General features: G+C 43.2%; 1 protein-coding gene across 2 annotated transcripts; it reads left to right on the top strand.

Annotated features, from left to right (window-relative positions):
* Positions 1–1,202: 1,202 nt before the first annotated feature.
* Positions 1,203–27,078, top strand: cgnb (cingulin b). 2 transcript variants are annotated; one of them, XM_030412708.1, is made up of 21 exons: positions 1,203–1,422; positions 8,242–9,383; positions 9,469–9,557; positions 9,663–9,726; positions 14,272–14,369; positions 14,556–14,688; positions 14,776–14,988; positions 17,288–17,436; positions 18,036–18,062; positions 19,113–19,233; positions 19,472–19,684; positions 20,117–20,200; positions 20,757–21,014; positions 21,113–21,283; positions 21,559–21,720; positions 21,914–22,003; positions 22,110–22,193; positions 22,302–22,420; positions 23,546–23,654; positions 24,599–24,762; positions 24,988–27,078. In XM_030412708.1, exons 2-21 carry the CDS (start codon positions 8,247–8,249, stop codon positions 25,121–25,123), a joined length of 3,621 nt encoding a protein of 1,206 aa, XP_030268568.1. In that variant the 5' UTR covers positions 1,203–1,422; positions 8,242–8,246; the 3' UTR covers positions 25,124–27,078. The 2 variants fall into 2 exon arrangements, with proteins under 2 accessions (XP_030268568.1, XP_030268569.1); XM_030412709.1 differs by lacking the exon at positions 18,036–18,062.
* Positions 27,079–27,976: the final 898 nt, after the last annotated feature.

Genomic DNA, 27,976 nt, shown 5'->3' on the forward strand with positions numbered 1-27,976 from the left:
ACAGTTTTCTCCTAAGTGACTAAGGTAGATGAGGACTTGTTTGAATACATAAAAGTATTGTTGTCCCTATTATTATCTTTTAAAAGAAGCATCCAAAAAACATTCAAAGCTAAGTCGGTGTAAATGATTTAAGCATAATTAATATGTCTACCAAGTTGTTTTCAGTCAGGCCACTTATAGGCCTCCTAAATTTTATGCTTACTAATGACAGATTTTGGTAGTTCATAAATTTGATATAAATGTATAAATTTTGTGTTTGTATCGGGTAAGATTGTTACTTAAGACTGCAAACTGTGAGCATCCTCTTAATGAAGATGAACTGAGATGATTTATTGTGGAACACTTGACAAAAAGTGTTCAAAAATGTAGAAGGTGAGTAAAAGTCATTTTGATAATCAAAGGACTAGTTTTACAAGTTTAAATTTTAATAAGAAGAGAAAGTCTTTATTGACTGTTTTTATCCACAACAAACAAGCTCTCTGTTTTCCTGTCTGAATAAACAAACTGACCTTAAAGAGCAACACAGTTTCATACTGTTTTACTTTGTTTATATGTGGCGGACCCTGCCACCTTTTTGGCTTTAAACTATTCAGTGGGCCTTATTTTCCTCTGAGAACCGCTTGTTTATTCAGATGTGGAAAAGATAAGTGTTTCTGAGTTTGTATTATTACTTCATTAATATTGTAAAAATGCAATTCATGATTTCCAAAAGGTTTTCAAAAGTCAAGTCAGGTTACAAATGCAGTTGAACAACTACATGGGTGAAGTTTAGCTGTGGATGGTCGAGTTAACTGACTGAAACAGACTTATTCGTCAATAATTAATTTTACCTCAGAAAGTGATCAGCATTTTGGTCGGATTTGATTATTACTCAATGCTGCCATGCCAACATTGACTGAGAGATACGCAATTTAAAATAATAAAAGTAAAATGTTATTTTTAGGGACCAAACATATTTATAAAAAACAAAATACCATGTGACAGATAAAAAACAATCAAGTGAAACACTAAAATGTCCCAGCAGCAGTGTACTTTCCCATCACAGCTCTGTGGAAATGGGTCACACACACACACACACGCGTGCGCGCGCACACACCCCCTTGTGTTATTCTCCCGTGTGCTCGCGGATGAAACTGAGCCCTCGCAGCAGGCCCCGCCCTCTCGGAGAGCCTCCTCCACCAATGGGGTCGCTCCTGAGGCGGGACGAGGACGACTATCCGATGCGCTGGCAACAGGTTGCACTGGTCGCGGAAGGGGGAGTGAGAAATGTTCCCGATGTCCTCAGTTCATTGAGTTACATCTTCCTCATCCCACCAGCACTGTACAGAGCCGCTGCTGCTGCTGCTGCTGTTGCCGCTGCAGACACGGGACGGAGCTGACCGAGGAGGGAGGAACACAACAGTCCTGGATTCATCCTCACAGGTGCGGTAGAGCAAGTGTCTCCACAGCTGATCGTGTACATGTACTTGTGTGTGGAAAAAGTGCAGAGAGCCGTACTGTGAGCCCCCGCAGTGCTGAGAGGACCGGGTTTTTAAAACACCATTTGGATAAGCAGAGATGGACACCTGTGGCTTTCAGGTTAGATTTGGCACGCTGGGCTCTTTTCCTGCTCGCGATAATGACCGAAAAAAAGCCCATCAAGAGAGGAGAGGAGAGGAGGAAAGGAGGAGGAGGAGGAGGGAGCCTTTTGTTGTTCGCGCACAGCTCAGTGTGTCCGCTGCCCGCCTATAATTGGATCTGACGGCGCTGCGTAAAGAGGATATGAGAGGGTTATTATAGTAAAGTAAAGGGCTTCAAATAGGATGCGGGGAGGCAGGTGTGCTCAGCTCGTGGTCCCGGAGGCTCGAGTACACACGCCGGTGGTTGGTTTCGACTCGCGCGCGCGCACCGATACTGGCTGACCGGATAGGTGGGTGTGACGAAATTAATCCAGGAGCGGGGCAGGTGCACAGGGGAGGGGAGGGGCGTGACGGGGGCATCCTGCTGTCACAGCTTCTGTATCTGACATGTTGAGGTGAATCTGAAAGCGATTTTATTTAATTTCTCAGTGAAGCTCACAGCCCGGGCTCCGTGCAGCCCGACAGGTTACATCTCTCCCCTTGATCCTTTCTTACTTACTATCGAGATAAATTGCTCCAGAAATAGTGCCTGACCTACAACGTGCGCTCCGGGGTCCAAAACTCGGAGCTCACTCTGAGGTGTTTAGGTAAACATGTGCTTTTAATGAGGGGACTGGTGTTACCACGGCGTTGTTCCTATTTTACACAGGAGACCCTGCGCACACAACAACAACATCCCCGAACACAACAGCCTGAAATAACTAGAATGATATCAACAGCAGTTTGGGTGCAGGTCGAAAATGTGCTGTTGGATTTCTATTTAAAGGGGCACTATGTAGTGTTTACAGAAGAAATACAAACTCAGAAATATTCATATTTTCCATAACTGAATGAACAAGCTGTTCTCAGAGGAGAATAAGGTCCCCAGGTGGCAGGGTCCGCCACATATAAAGCACCTATGATAAGATATAAGTGAATATGTATATGTTGGTACCTTTTTGTTTGATCAGTCTATTCCGTTGTGACAAACAAAGAGAGTTTGTTTATGTAGTTTGTTTAGTGCACAGTGCACCTTTAACTTTCATTAAACGGGGAATGTTCCCATCGAGATACAAAAATCTCTTTCGCAAAGATGGCAGCAAAGAAAACAGCAGTTACATAAAGAAAATGAATTCAGCAGTGTTCAGTGACAGGACGTGTGCATTCAGTGGTGCAGTATACTCAAAAACATATGTTAAGCGCTGAAATGACACGTTTTTGGTTTCAAATAGGGCTCAGTATTATACTGTAATGACAGAGTCGTATGCGGATGTGTTCATTCAAAACTGTGTAGGTGAATTATTTATTCCAGGCAAATTAAATGGAAAAACTTAAAAACAGGAGGTGATTTGTTGATTTTTTTTTTTTTTTTCTGGGATGTGCCAGGTTCATTTCATATTTATGTGTCTAGTGAACTGACTCTTCTGTTTCTCTGATGTTCAGTGTTTTGGATTCTAACTTGTGTGAACCTCAGTCAGAGAAGGGATCAGTGAGTCAGGCAGTCTAGACTCGCTCTGCTACAGGGGGACGGAGACATTTTGCAGATAACCTTAAAACGATCAAACATTGTTAAACAAGGCTTTTTTTGTCTCACATGTCAAAAGTTACACCTGGTGTAACTTATATTAGCCAAACAGTTAATTGCATTTAACATCGGACTCATAACATCATATGATTGTGTACATATATGCGACAAATTAGTATTTACAAATGTTGCTTTCATGAAGGTCGCAAGTGGTTTTATCAATTACAGCTGCAGCGATAAGCCGCTTTTAAGGTATACTGCGGTTTTTACAATTTACAGTTATTGTGCCGTCTGCTTACCTTTTGTATTGAGTTCTACAATATTAGTGCTACTAAAATATTTATGCACATATCAAGTTTCATGTCAGTCAGGACAGAATATTTAGTAACGCTGTAACAAAGACTTCCTTCAAAAAGTTCCTTCTGTTGTCATTCCTTTAAGGCTCATTGTATCTAGTGATAATAATAAAAATGCCTGTCCCTAGATAGGCCTTTAAAATTCGTAAACAAGACATAAAAGACATGTAAAAAGAATACGCCCAAGAACACAGACAGAATAATGTTAAATGGTTATCGCGCCGTGAAATTCTCATGCCATTCCCACCCTACGATCAATAGGCTTTGAAATGTCAGAAAACAGTGAAAAAGCTGTGCATTGCAGTTTCCCTGAGCTCAAGATGACGTCTTCTGATCCAGAACCCCAAAGATAATCAATTACCATGCATATAAAACAGAGCGAAGCAGGAAAAAATTCCTACTTGTTTAGAGGCAAAAACCAGCAGAAAACAATTAAACAATTACATCAGTCGTCAAGAATCTATTCATGCTTATCACATCAGTCAGCGGATCTTTTCCGGTGACACTGCTTTCAACCAAACAACCCAACCCGAGTGTGAAAGTAGCTCATCTCATTGTTCGGATACCCGAGATCAATCGAAACTGTGGGAGAAGGGTTGAAGATCAGATGCGTGGCAGGAAACGGAGGAGGAGGAGCGGCAGCGCCTGCTGGGTGAGGAGAAAGGGAAGAGTGGTGGCAGATCGGCCCGTTTGGTGACATTCCTGTCTCTGTTGACACAGCCAGTCCTTGTGACGAGAGACAGGAGACGAACCAGTTGTCACCGAGCAGTGCTGAACGTGCACGACAACAACAACTGAGCCCTTTGTTGAAATGTACACCTGGGTTTTTCTGGGTGACCGGTGATCTGCAGCACCTTGACAACCCTTTAGAAACAGACCGTCACATCATCGTTTTTCGAAAAGAAGAGAAGCCCTTTTTTAGAATCAGATCATCCTTTTGATGCGTGCAACACGGTCCGCCTGTTTGTCGCGAATTAATTCGGCTTTGTACTTTCAGTCTCCAGTTTGTCGTCTTTTAATTAGTCTCCTCACTTTTTATTTTTTTATTTTTATTTACTGCCTGTGTGGACAGTTTTCCGCATGTGTAGGGCTTTACAGTTGACGCTGCCCTACTTCTCGATGTTTTCCTCTTAATCTGTCCTTATTAATACAAATGCAAACCACGCGCGACGCCGTTTGTGAAGGGAGCGTCTGGAATCCTAAGAATGTTTTTTTTTTATAAGGAAAAGACAAAGGCCCACTTTGATTCACCAATTTGACCTTGTTGCCAGCCGAGGTCCTTTCGTGTTACACTGTAACCAGCGGCCAGTCGGAGTCGGTTACATTTTAATTCCTGTGGGCGACACATCTGTAGGTGCTGACTGGGGTTGAAGGACGGTGGTGAGCTCTTGTAAAGCAGCTTTAACAGCGCTTAAAAACAAGAAAAACGCTGTCATGTGACTAACAGGATTCCACTTTACTTAATTCTCTCCTGCCACTTATAGAGACACAATGCTTGGTGATGCTTATAAGATGGACTACCTGCTACCAGATGGGGGAAAAGTCTGGTTTGTGTGCTTGTCATTGTTTGTGCATATACACTCGAGCTGGTGTGTGTGTGTGTGTGTTCCCGCACAGCTCAAAGTAAACAGTCCACGCCTGAGTGACTCTACTCTGAAGTCCGGTGACTGGGGAGACTCTGGCAAAGGCAGAAAGAAGGGAGAGAAAGCGAGGGGGGGGGGGGGGGCCCATTCCTGACATAGCCCCCTATGTTTAATGCTCCACAGAGCTGGGACAATAGGAGGAGTATTCACCTTCTCATAGTGTTCATCGCCAGGCTCGTTTTCAGGGCACATAAGGTGGACGTGCCGAGGTTATGCTGCTAATATCGCAGCTGCCTGAGTTGTTTAAATTGAGAAGTAATCTGCAGGCTTCTCAAGTGTGAGGTCTGGGTGGTTTTCTCTCACATATTGAATAAATCTGGGTTTTGGGCTGGTAGGTAGATTAAAAAAACAAACAAAAAAAAAACAAGGTGAACGCATCGTCTTGAGCAATGATGGACCACAGTGGTCGTTTTCTGTGCTGAAAAGAAAAGAATGTTCAGACTAATCAATACAGAAACTGATTTTTAGTTGCAGATACAAACTAATACTATACATAAAGATTCAGTGTAATTTAAAGAGGTACTCCAGAGTCTTAATAACGTTTAATGAAATAATAATTAAAGTTAAAGGTGCAATATGAAAGGGTTTGGGTTGAAAACATTCAAAAATTAAATAAATTGTCAATAGAAAAAAACGAGATATCTATTGACGTTAGCATGCTAACCAGCTAGCTCTGTCCCATGCTGGTGATGCAAGCACCAACACTCCCTGGGGCTCCAAGCTCCTGCTGGCTATACAGCTACCTGGGCTAACCAGCTAACCACAGCTACAGTATGTGGCAGTTAGCGGTAACTCTTGCGATACGCTGCCCCCCGATAGGTGGCAAATTCTTACATATGGCATCTTTAAAGCAACAGATGCCACAATATCCTGATCCAATCCAATTTCTAAACATGCTGAATCCCACATTTCCCATCCTTCAACAACCAGCATCATTCTCTTCTGACCCTTGTTGTCTGTTAAAATGCTCACGTCTTTCAAAACCTTTCGCCATAGACTGAATACTTCTCCTCATGACGAGAAAACTGACCTTTGTATATAAATACCTTTATTTAGGTAAAAGCCTTATTGAGATTAAAATGTCTAATTTGAAAGTGACCTGAGCAAGAGGGCAGTATACATATTGTTACAACTGTAAACACAAAACAAGCAGACACATGCAGCTGTCAGCACGTTACACGTGAGTGAACAGAGTATCAAGCTAAAGGGCAATACAAGATCAGGGGAACAGCAACTCATCAACTCTGACAGTGTCAGTTCCTTCTGCACATTATTCCAGGAACAAGGGGCAGAATATTCAAAGCTTTTTTGCCCAATTCTGATCTAACTGTGGGGATCAACATCTTTTTAATATGGTGACAGCACAGGCCATATACATTTTTTTTTTTACTATTTTTTTTACTCATCTGTACGATGATTACAAAGTACACAGATCTCCACAGACTGTAATAAAACATAGAGCCGATGGTAGACAGTGTCCACCTTCACTGCACCACACTGGTCATGTGCATTCATAAAGAGCACATCACCTTAATCCAATAATGATATAAAAGGTGGTCAGAATTAAGTGTTTCCTTGCCTGAAGGGAGGGGTCAGGATTTGTTTCTAAAAAAAGAAACCTAATCAGGGCTCCAGGGTGCGACCACTTTGGACGCACATGCCCCCAAAAATCTCTCAAGTGCAGCTTAACATTTTCATCAGTCGTGCCTTAGTACCGGAAATATAGCAGTTTATTTTTAAAAATGACTTGTTATTTAGAAAAACGTGAAGGAAAAACATTATATTAGCAGTTTTATTCCCCTTTGCAATCATCTACATTATGTGTTAGTGCACCAACTAATAAGATACAAACAAGATACAAAGTGTAGCGTCTTGTTTTGAGATCTTGTTGTTGTTGTTGTTGTTGTTGAGGTTGCTGATGTTGTATAGACATTGTGTATTGTCTTGTAGCTGTTTACACTGTAATGTTTCTTTTCTTAACAGAGATATTGTTTCTGTCTCCTGCCCAGCAGGGTATACATATATAAATTAGCTTAAAGCTAACTTGGGTACAGCTAAGAGGCTGAACACTGTCCCTGTCAATTAAAAACACATACACAAATAAAAACAAGTCAAAATAGAAAGCAGCTTTTGATAAATTATCACAGAGATTATTTACATATATCGAAAACAGCGGTGGTCCTAGTATGGAACCATGTGGCACGCCTTTTTAATACAGGAATGAATAGAAAGACCCAGAATATCATGTGTGTGTGTGTGTGTGTGTGTGTGTGTGTGTGTGTGTGTGAGGTGTGTTCATGTGTAGAATTAGCGTAATTCTCCTTTAACACAATGTTAAACAAGTTGTTTTAGTGTTTGCCAGTGAAATGTTCAAACAGTATCAGTTTCTTTTGCTCCTGTGGCCTCTCGTAGTGTAAATATAGCCGATCCACTCCTGTCACTCCACACATACAGAACTGTAAGTCGTTGTTCTTCTGTTTTCCCAGTTTCAATGTTAAATAGACATTTCGATTTTCTCTCGCCCTCTCTCTGTTTTCAAGCTTTTTGAAAACATACAACATACCAAAAACTCAGCGAATGAGTCAAAATAAGGTTTACTAATGCACATTGATGACGTTGGTGTGTTTGTGCGCCCTAAACACACCCACTCACACTCCTTCTCTCTGTTTTCTCTGTCCTCTGAGCACTCCGACCCTCAGGAAAAAGTAGGCCTCCTCTTGTACAAAGGGGTTCTTAGTGCCCCCGGTGGCATATTTGACATGACATGAATACAATTCATTCTTGTAGAGAAGGAATTCAACCTGTAGAGTGGCCGGAGAAGATGTCTGCTCCAGTAATCTGATACACGAGCTGAGTCAGAGTAAGTTGCCCTGTGAAGAAGTGGGAAATTTACACAAAAGCCTCAAACTGTAGGAAGGAGGAGCGACAGGAGACATCTGAGGGAATAATAAAACAAATGGTTTAAGAATGAATTCCTCTGCAAATCTCTACTGTGAAATCGATAAAATTTAAGAGTCTCTGCACCTCGATTTTCATGTTCAGTGATCTTGTTGCTTTTACAGCTTGTTCAAACTCACCTAAATTTGCATTTCTGCTCTTTCCCCTCCCTGTCCTCCCAGGCTGCATGCACAGAAACCAGGAAGTCAACATGAGCACTCTCTCCACTGACCGGAAGCCTCTTGTGGATTACGGCGTTCAGATCCGCTTCATAAAGGACCTCCATGACACGGGCGGAGGTTATCCCGACAAAACCAAAGGAAACAACAATGCAACTCCTCCGACCAATAAGTACGGGGTGGCAGTGCGGGTTCAGGGGATCTCTGGGCAGCCATATGTGGTCCTGAAAGATGGCGAGAAGGGTGACTCTTATGGAGTCCAGCTAAACACTCCCACCCCCAGCTCAGGGCCACCTTCACCTTGCAACAGCCTCCCAAAACTTAATAACGAACCAGCAGAAATCACAAACCCTTACAGCGCTGCTGCAAGTACAGCACACTCTCCTGTTTCTGCAGCAGAGGATGAGGATGGGGAGATTTTTGGGAGCCCCCTGAAAAGACCCCCGGGGGACGGTCAAGCTGGAACACAGGGAGAGGAGGAGGGGGGAGACAGAAAGGCAGAGAGGCCGAAGGCTGAACCCCAACCCAAAGCCAGCAAAGCAGAAAAAAACAAAGACTGGAATAGTAATGAGGAGTATAATGAAGCGGGGCTGAAACCTGTCAAAGTAAACGGTGTGGTACCGCGAGGGGCCAAGCCACCTGGCCCTGGTTTCACCGCATCTTTGGGGAGATACAGTGGGAAAACTCAGAGTAAAGACACCCCTTCAGAGTCAAAACCTCCAGCATCAACTGATGGCGAGCCCATCCCAGCAATCGACACCAACTCCCTGGCTCCCATCAACAAGCTCATCAGTAAGTTCAACAGCGGCACGCCGGGCAGCGCTCCGCAGGCGAGGGGCCGCTCCGGGGCGAGACAGCGCCTCAGGTTTGACGAGCGCAGGAGGTCCAGAAGTCTTGATGCCAGAAAAGATGTTCAGCCCGAGGTTTCCCCTCCCGCTCCCAGCTCGCCGACTCTAAATCCCTACGCTATGCCTCTGTCTGCCTCCTCCAACCTGTTGACGTCATCTGCCCCAGCGAGCGGCAGCCTGGGAAGGAGCCCTGCATCAGTTTCCAAGGTGACAGCGCTCGAGGCCCCCAAGCCGAGCTTTAAGTCACAAGGGAAGTTTGTTACCAAGGACACCAGTCCAGCTGTGGCAAAAAAGCCTGTAAGTAGCAGCGATTGTGAAGTTATTTGCAGGTACTTAATTGTCTCTTTGTTTGTGTCTCACTTTGTCTTCTATCTATTTATAGGAGATCCTGCCGAGGAGTCAAAGCTCGGGCGTCATCAATGGGGAGGAAGCTCAAGTTAAACAAGCCATTTTCAACATCCTTAAAGATGGGTAAATAAACTGATATAATGAGTTACCAGAGTCATTGTAACTGTGTATGTGTGCATGTGTGTTTATTTTCCTTTTCTGATCCTCTGTCCACTGTTTCCTGATCAGCACCAGTGAGAGTGACGGATCTCTCAACAGAAAGGTCAACCTCGTCTACGAGACAACGAGCAAGGTACGACGATCGTTTTTTTGACCACCACCACATACAATAATTATGACTTATTTTTACATCAAACAAGAAAGTTTTTGTATATTTATAACATAACACAACACTGTTGCACTCAGTTTAAGACCAAATGATCAAAATCTATACAGCAGGAATTGAGATATCACCTTTTTTTTAATTCTTCTTAGTTCAAAACCTGGTGCCTACATTACCCACAATGCAACATAGCCAATAGGTGACATCAGTGGAGCCAAATTATCAGACTACATGCAGCTTCCTATGGAGCCACAAAAGGCTTTATACTGCTTTTTTTTTATACATATTTTTTAAATATGCAGTAGTACTACACACATAATGTGTAACAGTGGTCTAGTTACCCTTTAAAGGAATTGTTCAACATTATGAGAAATATGTATTTCACAGAGCAAAGTCTCGAGGCAGTTAACAGATAGAATTCATTAAAACATCAGACCTTAAAATCAGCAGGCTTTCTCAATATTTGAGTTACAGCCAGCGACCTGTTAGCCTAGTTTAGCATAACGACTGGAAACAGCTAGCTTGACTGTGATCAAAGGTATTACAACTGTACTGACACACACCTGTTAGCAGTCTTGTGCTAAGCTAAGCTAACCAACTGGCCGTAGTCTCATTTTAAATGTACAGACATGAGAGAAGTGTTGATCTTCTTATCAGCTGCTGGCAAGGAGATGAATAAGCATATTTCACAAGATGTAAAGTAATTTGTTTTTAAACTAATAGACAAGCTAGCAGCTGGCTAGCGTGGCTGCCTCTGTTGTATTGAATTTGAATATGATGGTAAAAACACCTGAATACTAATAATAAACCAGATCTTCAGAGAAATTATCATTATTATTATTATTATTATTATTATGATTGTGGTGAAACTAGTGTGTATGCTTTAAAAATACTGACTTCATAATTAGTTTGCTTGTCTTGTTTTGTAGAAAGGAATGTCTACATACACTATGTAACACAAAGGCATGACATAAATGAAAAACAGCACATAATCCAATTAGCTTTTTGTGGTGTGCAGTTTCAGCACGTTGATCAAACAGATAGTTTGAAAGCAGTCGTGTCTGGGATGAGCGTCTTCCTCTCAGCAGAGCAGTTCTTGTGATGGAGCTAACAGATGGTTGGCAGCAGGATTCTTTTCACAGAATATGAAGTTTCCTATTTCATTCACTTTTGTCTCCAAGGATCCTCTTTTGGCAGGCCAAAAAATGCGAAAATTAAGCAGCATGCTGAGCGCTCCTCTGTCAATTTTGGTGCCGTCTTTGCTCCTTTGTGCCCCTGTGACACCTTATTAAAACTGATTGCCGAGGGTTTTTATGAGCACGAGCGCACAACGTCCTGTAAAATTTGCATCCTTTTGCATAAATCTACATTCAGGAGTTATTCCTTTGTGTGCTCAGCCTCTTATATTACATGCACTTGATTATGTATGATCCCTTGTTATGTACTTGTGACCATGGCTGCCTGCGAATCATTTGGCCGCCTTGTCTCTTGGCAACGATGCACCTGCAGGGGAAAGCTGTCGAGGGCTCACTGTGTGCTGAGGACGCAGTCATTGAGAGCCATCAATAATTGAGTCGGACTGGAACCCTGCACCAGCCGGGGGTTGGCTCGCAGGGAGAGACATATCCCTCTTGGAGGGGTTTTTTCGTTGTCGAAAAAACCTAACCATGCAGAGCACTTTGGTAGATTTAGTGGCGGGTTTTCTCTTTCGAGCAGTCATCTGAGGCTCTTCTGAAGCCATGATAACAACGACTGAAATATCCGCAGCCGACATCTAACTGCGGGATGAAGGGGTTTACTGTGTTTTTTAGCTCGAGGCTATTTATTTTCCCAGCTCTGCCTCTAAACCAAACCATTGGCTTTTGTCTGAATGAAGCCAAAATGTAAGATCAGAGCGGGATCAGATGAGTGTGTGTGTGTGTTATAAATGGCCTCCAAAAAGTGTTTTGGGGCGTCTGTGATGCAACAAATGTCCGGACTAATCTGCCAATACATGCACACAGTCTTTGATTTCAGAGAGAGTTATTTGCATCTCGAGGCGTATCGACTCACGAGTGTACTGTACAGCAGGGCTCACATTCCCTGGGCACCGCTAATGTCTGAGGCTCCCTCTAAGTGCCTGTGGTGTGTTTTGACTGGTTTAATGCGGTGTTACCAGTTAATGTGTGTCAGTGGGAGAGCGATGGAGTTAACGCTCCGACACCCCGCCTGTTCCCCTGGTTAATTGAGGATTGGATGCTGGTGTGTTGGGTTACGCTAGTCCGGGATAGCGACGCATGCGTGTGTCTTCGATCAGGTCTCGCATGTTTACAGGTTATGATCATTTCAGCCTAGGCGCCATAATTCCTTCTCAGGTTTGTTTATTTGAATCGATCATGTAGAAGGAGCTGTTTTTGCTTCCATAAATAAAAGACTCATTTAGTTTTTTCCGTAAACACTATAATCTGACTCACAGTTGGAATCAGCATGAATATCTAATTGAATCATATTAAGAAAGGATCAAAAGTTGTGTTAGAAAATATATATTTGTTTGGTTAAAAATGTGAAAGTTTAACTGCTGGGGGCACATGAAGATTAAAGGGAATAAGTTCGATACGACTCCCAGGGTGCATCTCAGCAAGAAATAATCATCAAGCTTAAAATGTTAAAGATATAGTGTGCAAGAATTCTGCATAAACATGTCTAAAACCACTGGACATTTGTTCGCTTACATAATCCCAGATGTTTCCAAAAGTGTTCAAACCCGGAGAAATCCACAAGTTTTTCTCAAAGTAAGGTCATGTGGCGGCGAACAAGACTAAACACAACACGCATCGAACTTTAAAACATCACCTCGTCTGTGAACATGTGTGCCTGGGTCACATCAGATGGATTTTTATGGTTGTTATCTAATGGTCAGCTCCATTCAGTAATCAACATCACAGAACATTAAACACCCGACAGCGGCCACCTCCTCAGATCGCTGCTGCAGTCAGGTTGATAAATAGGAGGGGTGATAAAAAGTCATCACTGAGCTCACCTGAACTCCAACTTCCCAAGTTGCTCTTTGGCAGGAAACAACCAATCGCCAGGCTTAAAAATTGCATAAAAGGTGCAGCTAACCTTAATGCTTACTGATTTTACAAGCTAGATACCGCAGCTGAAGCTCATGGGTATTGGAGTATTCCACACTTAACTGATGGACAAAAAATTGATTTTCTCAGAGACAAAGTCAAGACGGCTCCAATTTATGGCCATAATTTAACTCATCTCCCGTTATATTATCCGGGGGAGTGTTGGGTTTCTATGTGAAGTTGCAGTGAGGATGTCAATGATAGATTAGTTTGAAATCGAGAATAAAACATCGCAAAAAAACACTTTGGGAAACCAGCTTCTCCTCTCACTTTGCAAGTCTACACTTTTCAGGGCCCTGGTGCGGTAAAATTATTCAACACTTCACAAAAAAAAAAAAAGTAGAAAGTTGAGAGGAAGAGCCTGCAAATTATAGCTTTTTTCCTGCTTCGCTATTCTTTTAAGCATCTCTTGACCTCGTCAGATTTATCTGGTGATCCCTTGGGTGGTTCCTGACCCCAGTGTTTGGAACCACTTGACTAGAGGCTATCAAGAGCGGAGGAGCAATTATTTTAGATCAGGTTTTAACTGAGTCTCCTTTGCATTATGTAATCACACCATCCTCTTGTAGTTATGCAGACTACTAATGCATTCAGCAGGGCAGGAGGGTCTCTGTTAGTGTGGGTGGTGAATACACACAACGATAAAGCTGATGCAATCCACTTTCGAGTGTGTGTAGATATTCCCTGTTATGTTATCTTCTGTTAATTATCAGCGAGGAGTTGAAAACGTCCCAGTGCGAGATTATCTACAAACTGTCCTGCAGGGAGCGAGGAGAAAATGAAACAAATCTGTGTGCAAAATACATCTTCGTAATCCATCGCTGATAAGTAACGGCACTGCGAGGTCCCCCGAGGAGCGCAACCGTCCGTGATCCAGGCTTTGTCTCTCTCTTCTGTCTCTGTGCGTGCGTCCCTGTAATGAGTATGTAGGAGGATAAGAGAGGTTTCATGGGCAGAGGCTGCTCTCGTACCGTTCTTCCTTTTCAGCAAGAGGGAGGCTTGACGAACGGCGGAGCAGTGTGGGCGACGTTGCTCCGACTCTGCTCGCCTGCAGCCTGTCAGAAAGAGTTGTTAAGGTTGTGGGGGGGAGGTTGTCTGTTTGACGATGTCTGAGCGCACTGGCAGGGCCTCTTCCTCCCCAAGATTTTTAGACTGTCAGAAACTAGGGCAAGGAATCCAAAGGCGGGGTTCTTCTTTTCCTTTTAAAAGTTTTTCGACGATACAGAGTGCATTATGTATTTGCAAGGTCGACGCTGACGCTCCGTTGCAAAGTTTCCAGTCCCCCCTACGTCTTTGTGTTCTCTCTCTGCCCCCCCCCCATCTCTCCCACATTCTCTCAATGTTTGTGAGCAATGTGTGTATACACATTCAATGTGTATGTGTGTGTTCGTGTTTTGAACAGAGGGGAGGATCTGATGGGGTCTTCAAGAAGGGGAACCTCGAGGAGCTTCGGGAGCAACTCAACCGCTGCAAGAAAGACCTGCAGCAGGCCCATGATGAGTAAGGACGTGTGTGTGTGGGTGTGTGTGTTTTGCATGCACCACGCGTGCATTTAACATTTCCTGTAGTTGTGAAAAGGATCATTTCACTACTGCTTGACTGATGAGCCTGTTAATGAGTCTGGCATTGCAATATTAATAATGTGTCTTTCTGTGTGTGTGTGTGTGTGTGTGTGTGTGCGTGCAGACTGGCGGAGGAGCGTATGTCCAGAGAGCTGTCCGAGTCTCGTCTGCGCCTGCATGAAGATCAGCTGGCTGAGCTTCAGGAGGAGCTGAGGAGAGTTTCAGAGAACTCACCTCACTCAGACTCACTGCAGACGGTGCTTACACACACACACACACACACGTAAAAATGTACACACTCTCACGCTTACTCTCAACTGTCGTTTTTTCCTCTCTTTCTGCAGGATGTGATGAGTCTGCAGGCCGACCTGGCCGAGGCCGCCATGCTCCGACAGCGCCAGGAGGAGATTCTGCACCAGCGGGAGCGGGAGCTGACGGCCTTGAAGGGGGCGCTGAAGGAGGAGGTGGAGTGCCATGACAGGGAGATGGAGGCCCTGAGGGAGCAGTACAGCCAGGACATGGAGAACCTGAGGCAAACCATGGAGCAGGTCACACAGGTGGAGCACAATCTTTAGCATTCGGTCACAAAAAACTAGACGGTGTCGAAGCTCTTGTGATAGAACTGGATTTCACTGTGAGCTCATTGGGCACAAATCTAGAGTGATTTTTTGGATTCATTGAGAGTTCAGGCTCAGCTCATTAGCAGACGTGATTAAAAAACAGCTGAAGACAAAGATTAAAGCAACAGAAGCTGTGCAGACGAGACAAAGAAGATCCAAGAGACTTTGAAAACGGCCTCTTCCGACGTCGAACACTACGAGAATATTGATTAGTGGAAGTGAAAAAAAACGCAACACTATAGAATCCTTTAGGTTTGTTTGATGTGAGCTCTTACGAGCAACCTGTGCTGTTGCTTTGATGAAGGATGAGTGTGTTTTTGACCGGAGGAGCCCTGAAAGAGATGTTCTGATCTCAGAGGAAGTAACTGATCCAGTTAAACAGAAATATGTTGGTGTAGTTACTCTGATGTCACTGAGCCAACGAGAATAAGTCTGTACACTGAATTAACTTACCTATCACACGCGTTTTATTTATTTTGAAGTTGATTAAACTTTGAGTGTGTAGTTTTTATTCTCAGACCACTTCAGAATTTCTAAACATGAGTTCTTCTAACTTGAAGTCTTGCTACTTGAAATGAGGTCATTATGGTAAGATCACATATCAGAAGACTTCCCAGCATGCACTGAGACCTGAGATCTTTTCGTCAGTCTGAAGACAATGTTACGCTGGAAACTTGCTGGGTCACTTTAAAGGACAAGTTCACACAAAGATGTAAATTCGGTCATTATCTACTCTGCTGCAGATTGAGAGTCAGGTGAAGTCTGGTGGTCCACAAAACATTTCTGGAGCTTCAGAGTGAAACAGAGTTGCAGCTTTCTCCTGAACAACTGACGTAGATGGGGACATGTTTTAAAACATACAAAAACAATGCAAAAATAGAATTGAAATGGCTCCATGCAGTTTGTCAAGTGTAATCCTAGTCTCCGGAAGTCCAAAGATCACAAATTGATTTGAAAAGATGGTATTCACAAAGTGGGTACGTGTGCTTGACAGGGTGTCTGAGGGCTTCAGTTGTTTATGAGAATGCTGCAAGCTCCAGAAATGTTTTGTGGATTTGCGACGCTTCCCTCGACTTTCCACAGGCGTGAGGGTGTGTAGATACCGACTGAATTTTTCATTTTTTAGGTCAAATTTTCCCTTTAAGGCTGTTGAACACAATTTCTCAAGTTCACTTTACTCGGCTTCACAAAAAACTCAGAGGAGACTCTGGACTAATTATTCAGCTGAACTTCAGTTCACCGCAGTCTTAAGGGCAGCAGATGAATTTAAATGTTTTCAATTAAACCAACTCGGTTCTTTTCCCAGTGAAGAGCCAGCAGACGACAGGATAAAATAAACCAGAGAGGATTTAAAACCTCTTTCACGGTTACAGCAAAACCTGCGATGCAACAGTCTCAACGTTATCCCTCAGTTTCTGATCACAGGACAGATTTAGACAAAGACATTCGGATCATTTTTGTTCTCTTTATACAGGTGAGGCAGGAGCACAGTCAGGTTATACCTGTCAGGCACTTTGTGTGTCCTGCATGCGATATTAAATAGCGCTTTGATTCCGCGTTCAGGTTTGGCGCTGTCATTATGTGTCAGTGTTCGAACACTCAGTCAGGGTATCCTAAGGTCGGGCTGAGCTTAGGGAGCAGAGTTAGAAGAAGAAAATTTTCGCCTCGTGTGATTGCGACGCAGAAAGTTTTCCAGCCAATTTTTTATCTCGGAGCTTCTGTTTCCGCCAGTGGACTATTTTTGTAGGCTGTGGTGTAGAGGAAATTTGAGGCGTGTACGTAGATGCAGGAATAGATCATTATGCGTTTTGAATTTTTTGGGGGGGAAACTGTAACAGCAGTGTCAGGGAAAAAGAAGTAGCATGCAAGCCCGAGAGCAGGGAAATAAGCAGACAGGTTGGCAGCAGCCTTTTTGATGCGGTGATTTATTTGGCGTGAGGAGGATTAAAGTAGCTCCGTCTCGTCTGATATTTTCTGGCGTTATTTTTTATGTAGAAGTGGGGTTTTCTTTTCTTTTCTTTTTTTTTACCCGGCGTTGAAGACACGCTGATGAAGGCATAACACGAAAAAGGAATCTCTGTTCTTCTGTTCCCTTGTGCTGAACATGAAGAACTAAAAGAAAAGTCTGTTTTGGGTGTGTGAGGCTCTGTGTCATACACCCACTCCCTCGACTTGTTATGTAACTTATTCTGTGTGTGTGTGTGTGTGTGTGTGTTTGTTCGTGGCCACCTTTCAGTCCCAGGACCAGATAGAGGAGGAGAGGGAGAGGGTGAACGCCTCCATCCTGACCCTGGGGGAAGAGCTGGAGAGCTGCAGGGATCAGGGGGAGCAGTGGAAGATGCAACTGGACGCCACGGCGCAGGAGCTGCGCGACACCACGCAGGAGTTAGTGTCTATAAGTCCAATGTTTGTGTAATCATGTGCCTTATTTTGACACGTACGAAGTGACATCTGTGACCCTGTTCAGTCAGCGTAAAAGCAGGAAAACTTTTGGATCAGTTTTGAGCTTGGAATGTTTATTTCCAGAGTCTAAGTTCAGAGTAATTACAACCGACTGGACTGTATAAGCCTGAAGTAACATTCAAAGACCACGAATATGTGGTAATTCTTAAAACTTCAGATAGATGTGTGTGTTTCTCAGCTCTCGCACTGAACTAAACTGATTATGGAGCCGCAGCATCACTTTAGATCCATAAAAAGACAAACGCATCATCAGAAAGACGACTGTGTCACATAATCTCAGCCGCTCTCTATTGTCTTTAAACTGGCAGTCGTAACACACGGCAGCCTCAGCCAGGCATCAAACGCACCACGTCGGATTTGATATTTTTTTACAGTCAGGCGAATCTTTTCAAAAGACTTCCAAAGACTCACTGACAATCTGTTAATACATACTTTAAGTGGCTATACTGAAGATTCTGGCTCATTTCTCCCGAGTTATTTTTAATGCATGCACTCTTTCGCTTGACTTTTCCATTTGGCAGGAGCGGGAAGCACGTCAGCGGCCGAATGTGAGAGAGAAAATCAGTCTCACTGTGTTTGGTTTGAGTAGTTTTTTTAGTCTTTTTCTCAAATCAGAAAATCTGAACTTGAGGTATTTTTTCTTTGAAATTCACTTTGAGAATCTCAAATGTCGGAGTGGATTTTGGATCTGATGTCGACTGTTTTTTGATCATCAGATCGATGAAGCTTTCACTAACAGCAACCCGCTGATTATAAACCCAATCATGTCGATCCTCCAAGCGAGTCAGCAATGAGAAATTTTTGATTTTGTCTCAAGGAGATTATAGTGATCAATCATTGTTTGATTGTTTTCGAAAATCACTTCCTGATTTAAAGGATAAGTTCGCCCAAAAGTGAAAATTCTGTCATTTTCTACTCACCTCCATGTCGATGGAAGTTTCGTTGTCTACAAAACATTTCTGGAGCTTCACAGCATTAACAGCGTTCTCCTGAACACCTGAAGTAGATTGGGGTTTGTTTCAAAACACAAAAAAAAGAGAAAAAAATGTCTCTATACTGCTCGTCCAGCGTAACTCAAGTGTGCGTTGACATCAGAGGCCGTTATTTAAACGGCTAAGCTAACAGGGTTAGCATGTACCCCGTTTGAGGTGAGTTCAGCTACACATGGAGGGTGTAAAAAACGTCTATTGCTGATCAATTTGGGACTTCTGGAGGCTTGGATTGCAGCCTGATAAACTGTACGGAGCCATTTTATTAACATTTTTCGGTTGTTCTTTTTACATTTTAAAACAAGTCCCCATCTTCTTTACTTGTTTAGGTGAGGCTGTTTGCTGTGAAGCTCTAGAAATTTTTCTCAGACTACAAAACTGCACCTGACTTTCCATCGACATTGGGATGTAATTTTTGGGTGAACGTGTCCTTTAATTGCCAATAAACACAACTGATTTTGAAGAAAGTAGCAGTAGTTTTACTCTTGTGCTTTGTGTGTCGTTTGTCACTGCTGTCTTCGGTGTGTGCACATGTGTGCAGTGTGTAGTTTACAAAGCCTCTGTTACCACCGTGTGCTCTTTAGCATCTACTTTCTTTCATTCCTGCAGGTTGCTCAAAACCCGTTTGGAAAAGGAAGAATTTGAAGGCAAGCTGAAGGACGCTCAGGATTCTCTGCTCGTCAAGAAGAAACAAACGCCTGCGCCTGACGGTGACCATTCTTCGGCAGAGGTAATTCTAATGTCAGTCACGAGGAGGAGCGGAGATTATGCTCACTGTGTGGGCGAAACACAGGCGCTCACCTCTTCAGTCTAACATATCTGTATCTTCTAATCCGTCAGAGCGGCTGGGTTGATTCATTTTTCCCGCACAAATGCGCACAAAGTATTGCCAACGCATTGTTCAGCCACCTCAGCCACATTCCCCCTCGCCACACAAACATTATTCATCTTTGATTGCTTATCCCTAGGAGCTTCGGCGTTGCCATGATGATCTGAGGCGCGCTCGCACCAATCTGGACAAACAAAAGAGCGAGTTAGACGAGAAGAGGGAGGCACTTCAAGCCCTGAAGAAAGCGAGCGGGGAGAAAGAGGCCGAGCTTCTGTCTGAGATCAGCAGGTTGAAGGAGCAGCAGCAGAAAGACAAGGCTGAGCTGGAGAAGGCGCTCGACAAGGCAAAGGAGGTGACTCTAGCGAAAGAAGTGACAGCTTTTAGAAAATAGAACAATCACCTCATGCACATTTGAAAAGGGATTTAAAGGAGACTGTTGTGCTTTTTCATTTTTTTCCTTTCCTTCATTGGTTAGTCATGTTCTTGTAAAATGTCTTGAAAGCAGAAAACACCGCTCCTGAAACGCCCCATCAGTAGTCCCTTCATTAATTATGTGACTTTGTGACATCACACTATGTCACCGTGTCAAACATTAGCATAATTTATGCTTCACGGCTAGTTTGAATAAAATAAAATGATGAACCCGAAAAAATCTACTTTAGGGGATTAGAGCATTAATTTAGATGAACGTCATCGTTTTGAAGTAAAGTTCCAGAGTTTATAATCTTGCATCACTGTCAATAAATTCTGCATGTTTCCTCTCTTCATCCTCTACTCTCCGCAGTCATCGGGAAAGACTGTTGTGGACGGCACCAACCTGGAGCTGCAGGAGGCAAACACTCGCCTCAGAGAGAGGCTGGCCCGCATGGTAACGTGCGCAAAAAAAGACTCGCAGCTGCACAGACACACACACGCATTGCAAAATAATCTAAACAGACATACTGTACGAGAACAAAAGCAACGGCCTCCCACACAGACTCTATTTTTCGCCTGAGAGACGTGAGGTAAATTAGATCCAAGGAGAAACTCAAACATTAAAGCTCAGAAAATAATCCCTCCGAGAGGAATCTGCATAAGATGTGCATTGTGCTCACTGTGTGTCGGAGCCGCGACGTGTTACAGCTGTTTTAAGTGCCATAATCTTGTTAACTTTGATGTGAAATGATCATGTGACGAGCGCAGGCATACACAAATCGGTGTAGGCGTTAAGCCAACACAAATCAGCATATGCTGAGGATGCAGGAGTTAGATTTTGGGCTGAAGTTTGTATGCAGTTTAACTCTCTATGGAAGCCATTTATTACGTACCGCTCTCCCTGTTTTACTTGCCAAACATATAACAATACAGAGTAAAAAAAATGCTGGTAAAATACAAACTCTTCTGCTGCGTGGTAAATATTGTTTTTTTTTTCTGCTTTCTCCCAGACGAGGCTTCACTCCAGCACGCACCGGAGCTCGGAGGCTGAGGAGGCAGTGGAGGCTCTGGAGGACGAGAACCGTTCCCTGAAGTCTCAGCTGGAGGAGGCAAAGAGAGGAGCCACCCGCCTGACCAAAGAGAGGGAAGAGCTGACCCGGCGGCTGGAGGAGAGAGACCTGGAGAGGGAGGTGCTGAGGAGGGGCAAGAGTGACCTGGAGGAGCAGAAGAGGCTGCTGGACAGAGCCCTCGAGAAGATTAACAAAGAGGTATGTGCGTGTGTGTGTGAGAGATTGAGGTGGAAATAACGGGAAAGGTCCCTGACATGTCGAGAGTCATTCACCGCCTCGTCTCCTCTCTCTGTCAGATGGAGGTGATGATGGGAGATTCCCGTCAGTCGGTGGCCGCCCTGCAAACTCAGCTGGACGACTACAGGGACCGCTCGAGGAAGGACCTGCAGGAGGCCCAGCGCAACAGCAAGGACAGGCTGGCCGAGCTGCAGAGGGCCCAGAGCAACCTCAAGGCCCAGCAGGAGGAGGTGAGGGGGGAAAACAGAAAAGAAAAGGAAAAAGTTGAATTTGAAAAAGAACGGAGAAACTGCCTGAAAGATTTATTCTATTAAACAAACTTCTGGCACCCATTCATCTCCTATCTGCAAATCTAAAATAACTCAAGTCCTGCATATAATTTACACTACAAGCTGGTGACGAGCATCCTGTTTTTGAGGGATTGAAAAAAACCAAATAGGAGATTGGATGAAAATTGGCAGACGTTGAATCGTGCTCAATGGTGCCCTCCATCTTGTTTTTCCAGGTTTCCCGTCTGAAGAAGGAGCTGCTGGTGTGCAGCGAGGAGAGAGACAGCGCCCAGCTGGAGAGAGACCTCCTCAACAACCGCTTCAAACACTTGGAGAGCGAACTGGAGACGGAGAAGAGCACCCACACTGACCGCACCAGGGAGATCAGGGGCCTGGAGGTGAGCCTGCGGGGTCACAGGTCACGAGCTTGGGGATCTAAAGTTGGGTGGGACTAAATTAGGGGCTACGGTGTCAGCAAATGGAGTTTAAGGGGATCAAGAAATGGTCAGGGGTATCAAGTAGCTTTGAGTTTAGGCAGATAAGCTTTAAAAGAAAAAAGAAATAGCCTATGTGAATCTGTTTCTCTGTCAGGATAAAATAAAGACACTGGAGATCGAACTGGACGAGGAGAGGAGCAGCGCGGAGCTCCTGAACGACCGTGTCACACGTAGCCGAGATCAGGTGCGACAGAAAAAAACATTTGAATACACATGCAAATAAGCAGGAGGCGTTTCCACCTGATCTGATAACAGGTTCTCTGACATCGTCTCTCTCTTCCCCCGCTCAGGTGGACCAGCTTCGGTCGGAGCTGATGCAGGAGCGTTCGGCCAGACACGACCTGGAAATGGACAAGAGCGCCCTCGAGAGACAGGTACTGGTTGATCAATCAGTGCCATAACCATCACAAACCTAGGGGAGCTTTTTATTTTTTGCCACAGCAGCAGTTTATTCACCTCACTGTCCCCCCGTCCTTTCCCAGATGAAGGAGCTGAAGTCTCGTATGGCAGACATGGAGGGACAGACTCGGCCCACGGCGGGAATCAGCCTGCTGGAAAGCAAAATTCAAGAGTTGGAGGAGAGACTGCGCAGTGAAGAAAGGTCTGACTGAACACATCCCATCAACAGCTCCAAAAAGGGACCCGTGTCTCTCTTAGTGTGGAGTCTCACTCTTCAGGGTGTATTTCACTGAGTCCAAGTAACAAAAGTCAGCTCTCACACTCATGGTTAATTCACGCAACGGTTTCATTTCAGTGAAGCGGCCCTCATCATGATTTTACATATAACAAATAGAACCATCCTGCCAACTTCTGTGTGTGTACATTAGTGACTGATGTACAGAAGATACTGGTTATTTGGAGTCAAGGAGAACGATAACTGATATTTGGAGCCTCCATACATATCCAGTTATAATGATGATAACACTTTCGATGAAGCTTATGTCTACGATTAATTTATAGCACATTATGGACATAGTTATAATGCTTTAAAACGTGTCTATAATATAACATAATCACATTCTATAATGACATCAAGTATTGATACTTCATAATTGCTAGTCCCTTTTTTTTATAGTGTATCAAAATTCTCACATTATAATCATTGATAACCCAGTATGATCACTTTTAGAATTCATAATAATGTTATTATAAGTCACTGTAAGTGGCCTTTTGGTGCTTTAAAGATCAAAGCAGGGAACATTAAGTGAATGCAAGAACAGCATTAACACTGTTAAATGTATTACTTTCACTAGTATAAACACAACTGTACAATGAATGGATTACTCCTCTGGTATAAGCTATTATTCTTGTGTTTACGATGCATTCTAGACATCAGTGTAATTAAGCCGAAATATTATTATTTATGAATAATCGCAAGTGCTTATAGCTGTTATTATGCAGCCCTATAGGTGCACCGTTACACGTTGTGAGTGTGTTCATAAGAAGTTTTGGTTAAAGACACGGGCTTCATTGACATGGTTACCTTCAAACTAACCAGTGGTTGAATGTACCAAAGCACAGTTTACTCAAAAATTGTGATTCTGATCATGGTGCTGAATACTGGATCCGACAATCGGTCAATCCCTGATACACGTAACAGCAAATGACCCAGCACTCAACCATCCATTAAAAAAACATCTCGACAGCAGCTTTGGGAGGAAAAAGCAGTTGGGAAGCAGTGTTGTTACAGTATTCCGTGTGAATTCAGAATAATTTCTCCACACAGAGAGAAGAGCAGCATCCAGGCTTCACAGCGACGAATGGAGAGAAAACTGAAGGAACTGAACGCCACGTTAGACCAGGAGAGAAGCCAGCACGTCGAGCAGAGAGATCAGGTACATATCAGGACGAGCACGCAAAATTGTCATTAGTGATCGTTTCTTGCTTCTTGTGTGTCTGTTGAATATTACTTTACATTTATCCTGTCGACACTTGATCCTTTTATTTTCAAAAAACAGAGTTTGTTCAGTGCTGCAGTAAAAGTTGTTAGAGATGTGTTGTTTTTAAAAGAAATGAGGGTTGAGCTATAATCAGAAAAGGAACATTTCAAGATGCCTCTAGAAGCAGGTTAGCTTAGCTTAGCATAAAGACTGAGACCAAGGGGAAACAGCTAGCCTTGCACCTAAGAAGCTTATGACTTAACACCTGAAATGAAAAGATATAACTTGTCAATTAGTGGGCTTTAAAGGTACCAGGCTAGCTGTTTTCCCTTTGTTTTTTCAGTCTTTATGCTAAGCTAAGCTAAGTGGTGCTACTAGTTTTACATTAAGCCTACAGACAGCTATCAATCCTCTCACGTAACTATTGTCCAGAAGGCTAATTGAGTGTATTTTCCAAAATATCTTTTTAATTCCAGACAGGTAAAATTAACTTTTCCTGGCGCTTTCTGAACTTTCCTGACTTTTTCCTGACTCGTTTGTACTGATTAACCAGTTTAACACAATTTTGATTTTGCCGTAAGAGTTATTGATCGATTCTGTTTGACACATGCATGCTGTTTAATCATTAGCACACTTCAAGCAGAGCTTAATTGCTCCTTTTACAAGAGACTAATCTCATTTGTGCTCCTCCTGACCCAACCTCACTCGGTCACCAGAACTCTCCCTAAACCCCCCCCCCCCCCTCCCTATCATCTTTCTGCCCCCTTAGCCTTTTTGTACGTAGCTGCTCCCCTACAAAACCCCTCCGCCCGTCTTACTCCTTCCCCCCCCCCACGTCTTCACCTGTGACCTCCTCTGTTCCCCTCTAACCCCCTGCCTCTCCCTGTCTTCATCCCCAGCTGTCCCTGCGCGTGAAGGCCTTGAAACGACAGGTGGACGAGAGCGAGGGGGAGGTGGAGCGCTTGGAGGGAGTCCGCAGGAAGGTTCTCAGGGACCTGGAGGAGCAGCAGGAGCTCCAGGAGGCGCTGCACGCCAAAGTGACAGCCCTGGAGACCGAGCTTAAGTGAGTCCAAACTGCATGAATTCTTGTTGAGTTTAGATCATTTTAAGTCACAAAAACCAAAATTTGTCAAGTGACCAGTATCAGTACTATGTGTCCTCTTAACACTAGGTGGCAGTGTATAGTAACTAGCAGGACACATGCCTGTGTTCACTGTGCTGCAATGTATGAAAGTAGAAGAGTTGAGTCAATATTTTCTGGATTTTCTGCTGTTTTGCTTCATCTCAGGCGGAAATCACAGCAGACACATCGCGTAGCTCTGGGCTCCTCCGCTTTGAGCTCCGAGGATGAGGACAGCTTCTATGACACCAGCAACATCACCTCCATCCTGAACGAGGGCCACCTGCAGACCACCAACTGCTGAAGGGAAGACGGCTGCGTGAACGAAGAGACCTAAAAAAAGATTTGCAAGTCAGAGAAAAGGTACTCAGGGCATCAAGGACTCTGAAGAACTCGGTTGCCATGCACTACAGATTTGCCTTGCAGTTGCTTCTGGTTTTATTTTTAGCACGGCAGTCCACCGGAGATGGGGCGTCAGGATAAATTAGATTGCATTTTTCGGAGCCTTCAGCCGCGATGACGATTGCTTCAGTATTGTCGTGTTTTGTCTGCCTTGAGATCCTCTGTCTCTTTATGCTGAAGAGAAAAATGACACGATGTTTCTCACGTATTTCAGCTTGAATCTTGTTTTCAGAGAGGATCTCTGCCATCTCTTCTTTGTGTCGACTATAGTTACTGTACACTACTGTGGTAGCACATTACTGTGGCATGGTTTCAGATCAGAGGTCATACAGTAGACTTGAAAATTGCTTTTAAACCAAAATAACTAGCATATTTTTTGGTCCCATTTTTATTTTAGAGTACACTAATAAGTGTTAATAATATATATTAATAAGGGTTAGACAAAACACAGAGCTCAGAGGACGATGTTTTAGTTTTACTTGAGTACAGGGTCCAAATGAAACTATAAAATAAAACAAAGACCCTCTTCACCTCCTCCTTGTTTCATCTTATGAAACTTTCCTAGAGGTTTAAAGTGTTTTCTTCTTCCCTTTCTTCCTGATTTGACCAAAAGTACGTCTTACTACGTGTTATTAGTGTACTCTGAAATAAGGTGCGACCAATTTTTTTCTTCATGTTCCAGTCTTATATCTGTGTTTCCTTACGCATGACAAGTTACTTCTGTCAGTGTTGATATTAGCTGCAAATGTTTCTCCACGTATTGAAAGTGATGTGTTGTTCGTTTTTTTTGTGTGTTTTTTTTTACCTTTTGAATGTGATGATGACGGGCCGTCGAAACTGAGCCTACATTTTATACACTGTATTAGCTGTGCATTCTCAAGACAATCAAATACACGCAACCCAGTCGGCGGAATGAATGTTGGGCAAAGCAGGTTTCAGATAAACAACAGATGAGTTCAAACTTTACATCTCTTTATGCTGCAGCCATCTTTAGTTTCTAGTTTAAATTTTTCCTCTTTGCAACACTGTTGTAGTTTTGCTCTTGTTAGGTTTAGGCACTGGGTTTAAACCACTTGGTTAGGGTTTGGAAAACATCTCATTTTGGCTTAGAAAAAAAAAAATTTGCGTCACCGCAAACGCTTCTGGAAATCGTCCCGTGGTCTCTTTAAAAATATCCAGCCGTGGCACGTACCACCTCCTGATGAATAAAACAAGTACAGGTTTGGAAGTATCTTTGGTTTACGGAAACTTCAACTGCCAACATTTCGTTCTGGCGTCTGGGCTGATGTACGTACAGTAGCACTGTGTCCTCAGAGATTAATCCTCTCCGTCTAACATTTTTCTACTTTGACTACCATATTTTTGATGTGGTTTAATATATTGCTAAGCTTGATCCGTGTGCATGTTTTCACTCAGATGCCTTAAAAAAATCCGCTTCATGTCTTTGTTTTTTTTAACTTGTTGTCTCTGCATGTGTTTTGTTTATATGCTGCTGCTGTAATGATTTAAGAAGTATTTCATATGCTTGCCTGTGCACGCACCGACCGGAAAATTCCTATGAAGAGAATCATTAGCTCTGGAAGCATTCCACCTTTCTCACCTGGCCGTTAATGTTATGAATGTTGATTATAATCTCCTAATGAAATTGTGACGGTGTTATTACGATTGTAAACACGTCACTTATGAAATTTCTATTCCGGATAATACAGGTAAGGATGCTATTAAACGTAGGTGGTTTATCGAGCTGCTGGTGATATTTGAAATGCGGTGCAGCACTTTGTACGTTTTCCCCAAATTTTTGACAGAAAATTTAAGTACATTTTGGACTGTGTGTACAATAAAAAGAGATATATTATATTTTTTCCTCCTGTTCTCACTTCTTTGTTTTCTTCATATACATATATTATACAATATACATATTTTAGAGAGGTTTTTTGGAGCATTTTAAAGAAACAGTACATTTCTTCTGTGAGAAAGATAGGTAGATAGATACCTATAAATGGGTCAAAGGTAACATATGACAATTTTTTTGTTATATTTCTTTAGTTGTACAGGGGATCAAATCCTCCCAAAAATGTATTTCCAATGAAAAAGAGTGAATTCCTCATTTTTACACATTTTACCTCCCATTCCGCCTATGTAACTTTGAGAATGACGACGAGAAAGGAAAAAATGGCACAATCGATCGACCTTGAAAAGGCTTTGTAAAAGGTGCTAAACTTGAGTCTGGACAAAAGGTGTGTGTGTGCTGATATTCACTCTTTTTCATCGGGTCCAATGTCAAACCACAGTGTCAGTATTTGACTATCTGGGAATGAGACTCCACACCCATCTGTATTTCTTGAGAATTTATTAAAGACTGGTGAAAGGACAGGAAATGAGGTAGAGCAATGTGCAATAAAGGCCCCCGGGTAAAGGACAGTTAAACAACTTTATTTAGTTTGTCAGGTTCTCATATGATCATTAGGCTACTTTGACAAAGTTACACAATTCAAGCAGATATCTCTGAAGGTTAATGTCGTCACAGCATGCAGTCAACTTAGCCTGATCATATAAGCCTCAGATAAACTTCTGAATACATCATGCACATGCTCTTACACTGAAACCTGTTAAAGGCGGGAACTATTAATGGCCGGTATATACAGGAGGAATGATCCTAGCGAGAATAACCTGTTCCACTGTTTCTATGGGTGTCTAATTATGCTATACTATTAAAACCTTATGAAGAGTGTTAATCATAAAGGGAACTCCTTTT

This window comes from Sparus aurata, chromosome 3 (genome assembly GCF_900880675.1).
Source record: "Sparus aurata chromosome 3, fSpaAur1.1, whole genome shotgun sequence".
Lineage (NCBI taxonomy): Eukaryota > Metazoa > Chordata > Actinopteri > Spariformes > Sparidae > Sparus > Sparus aurata.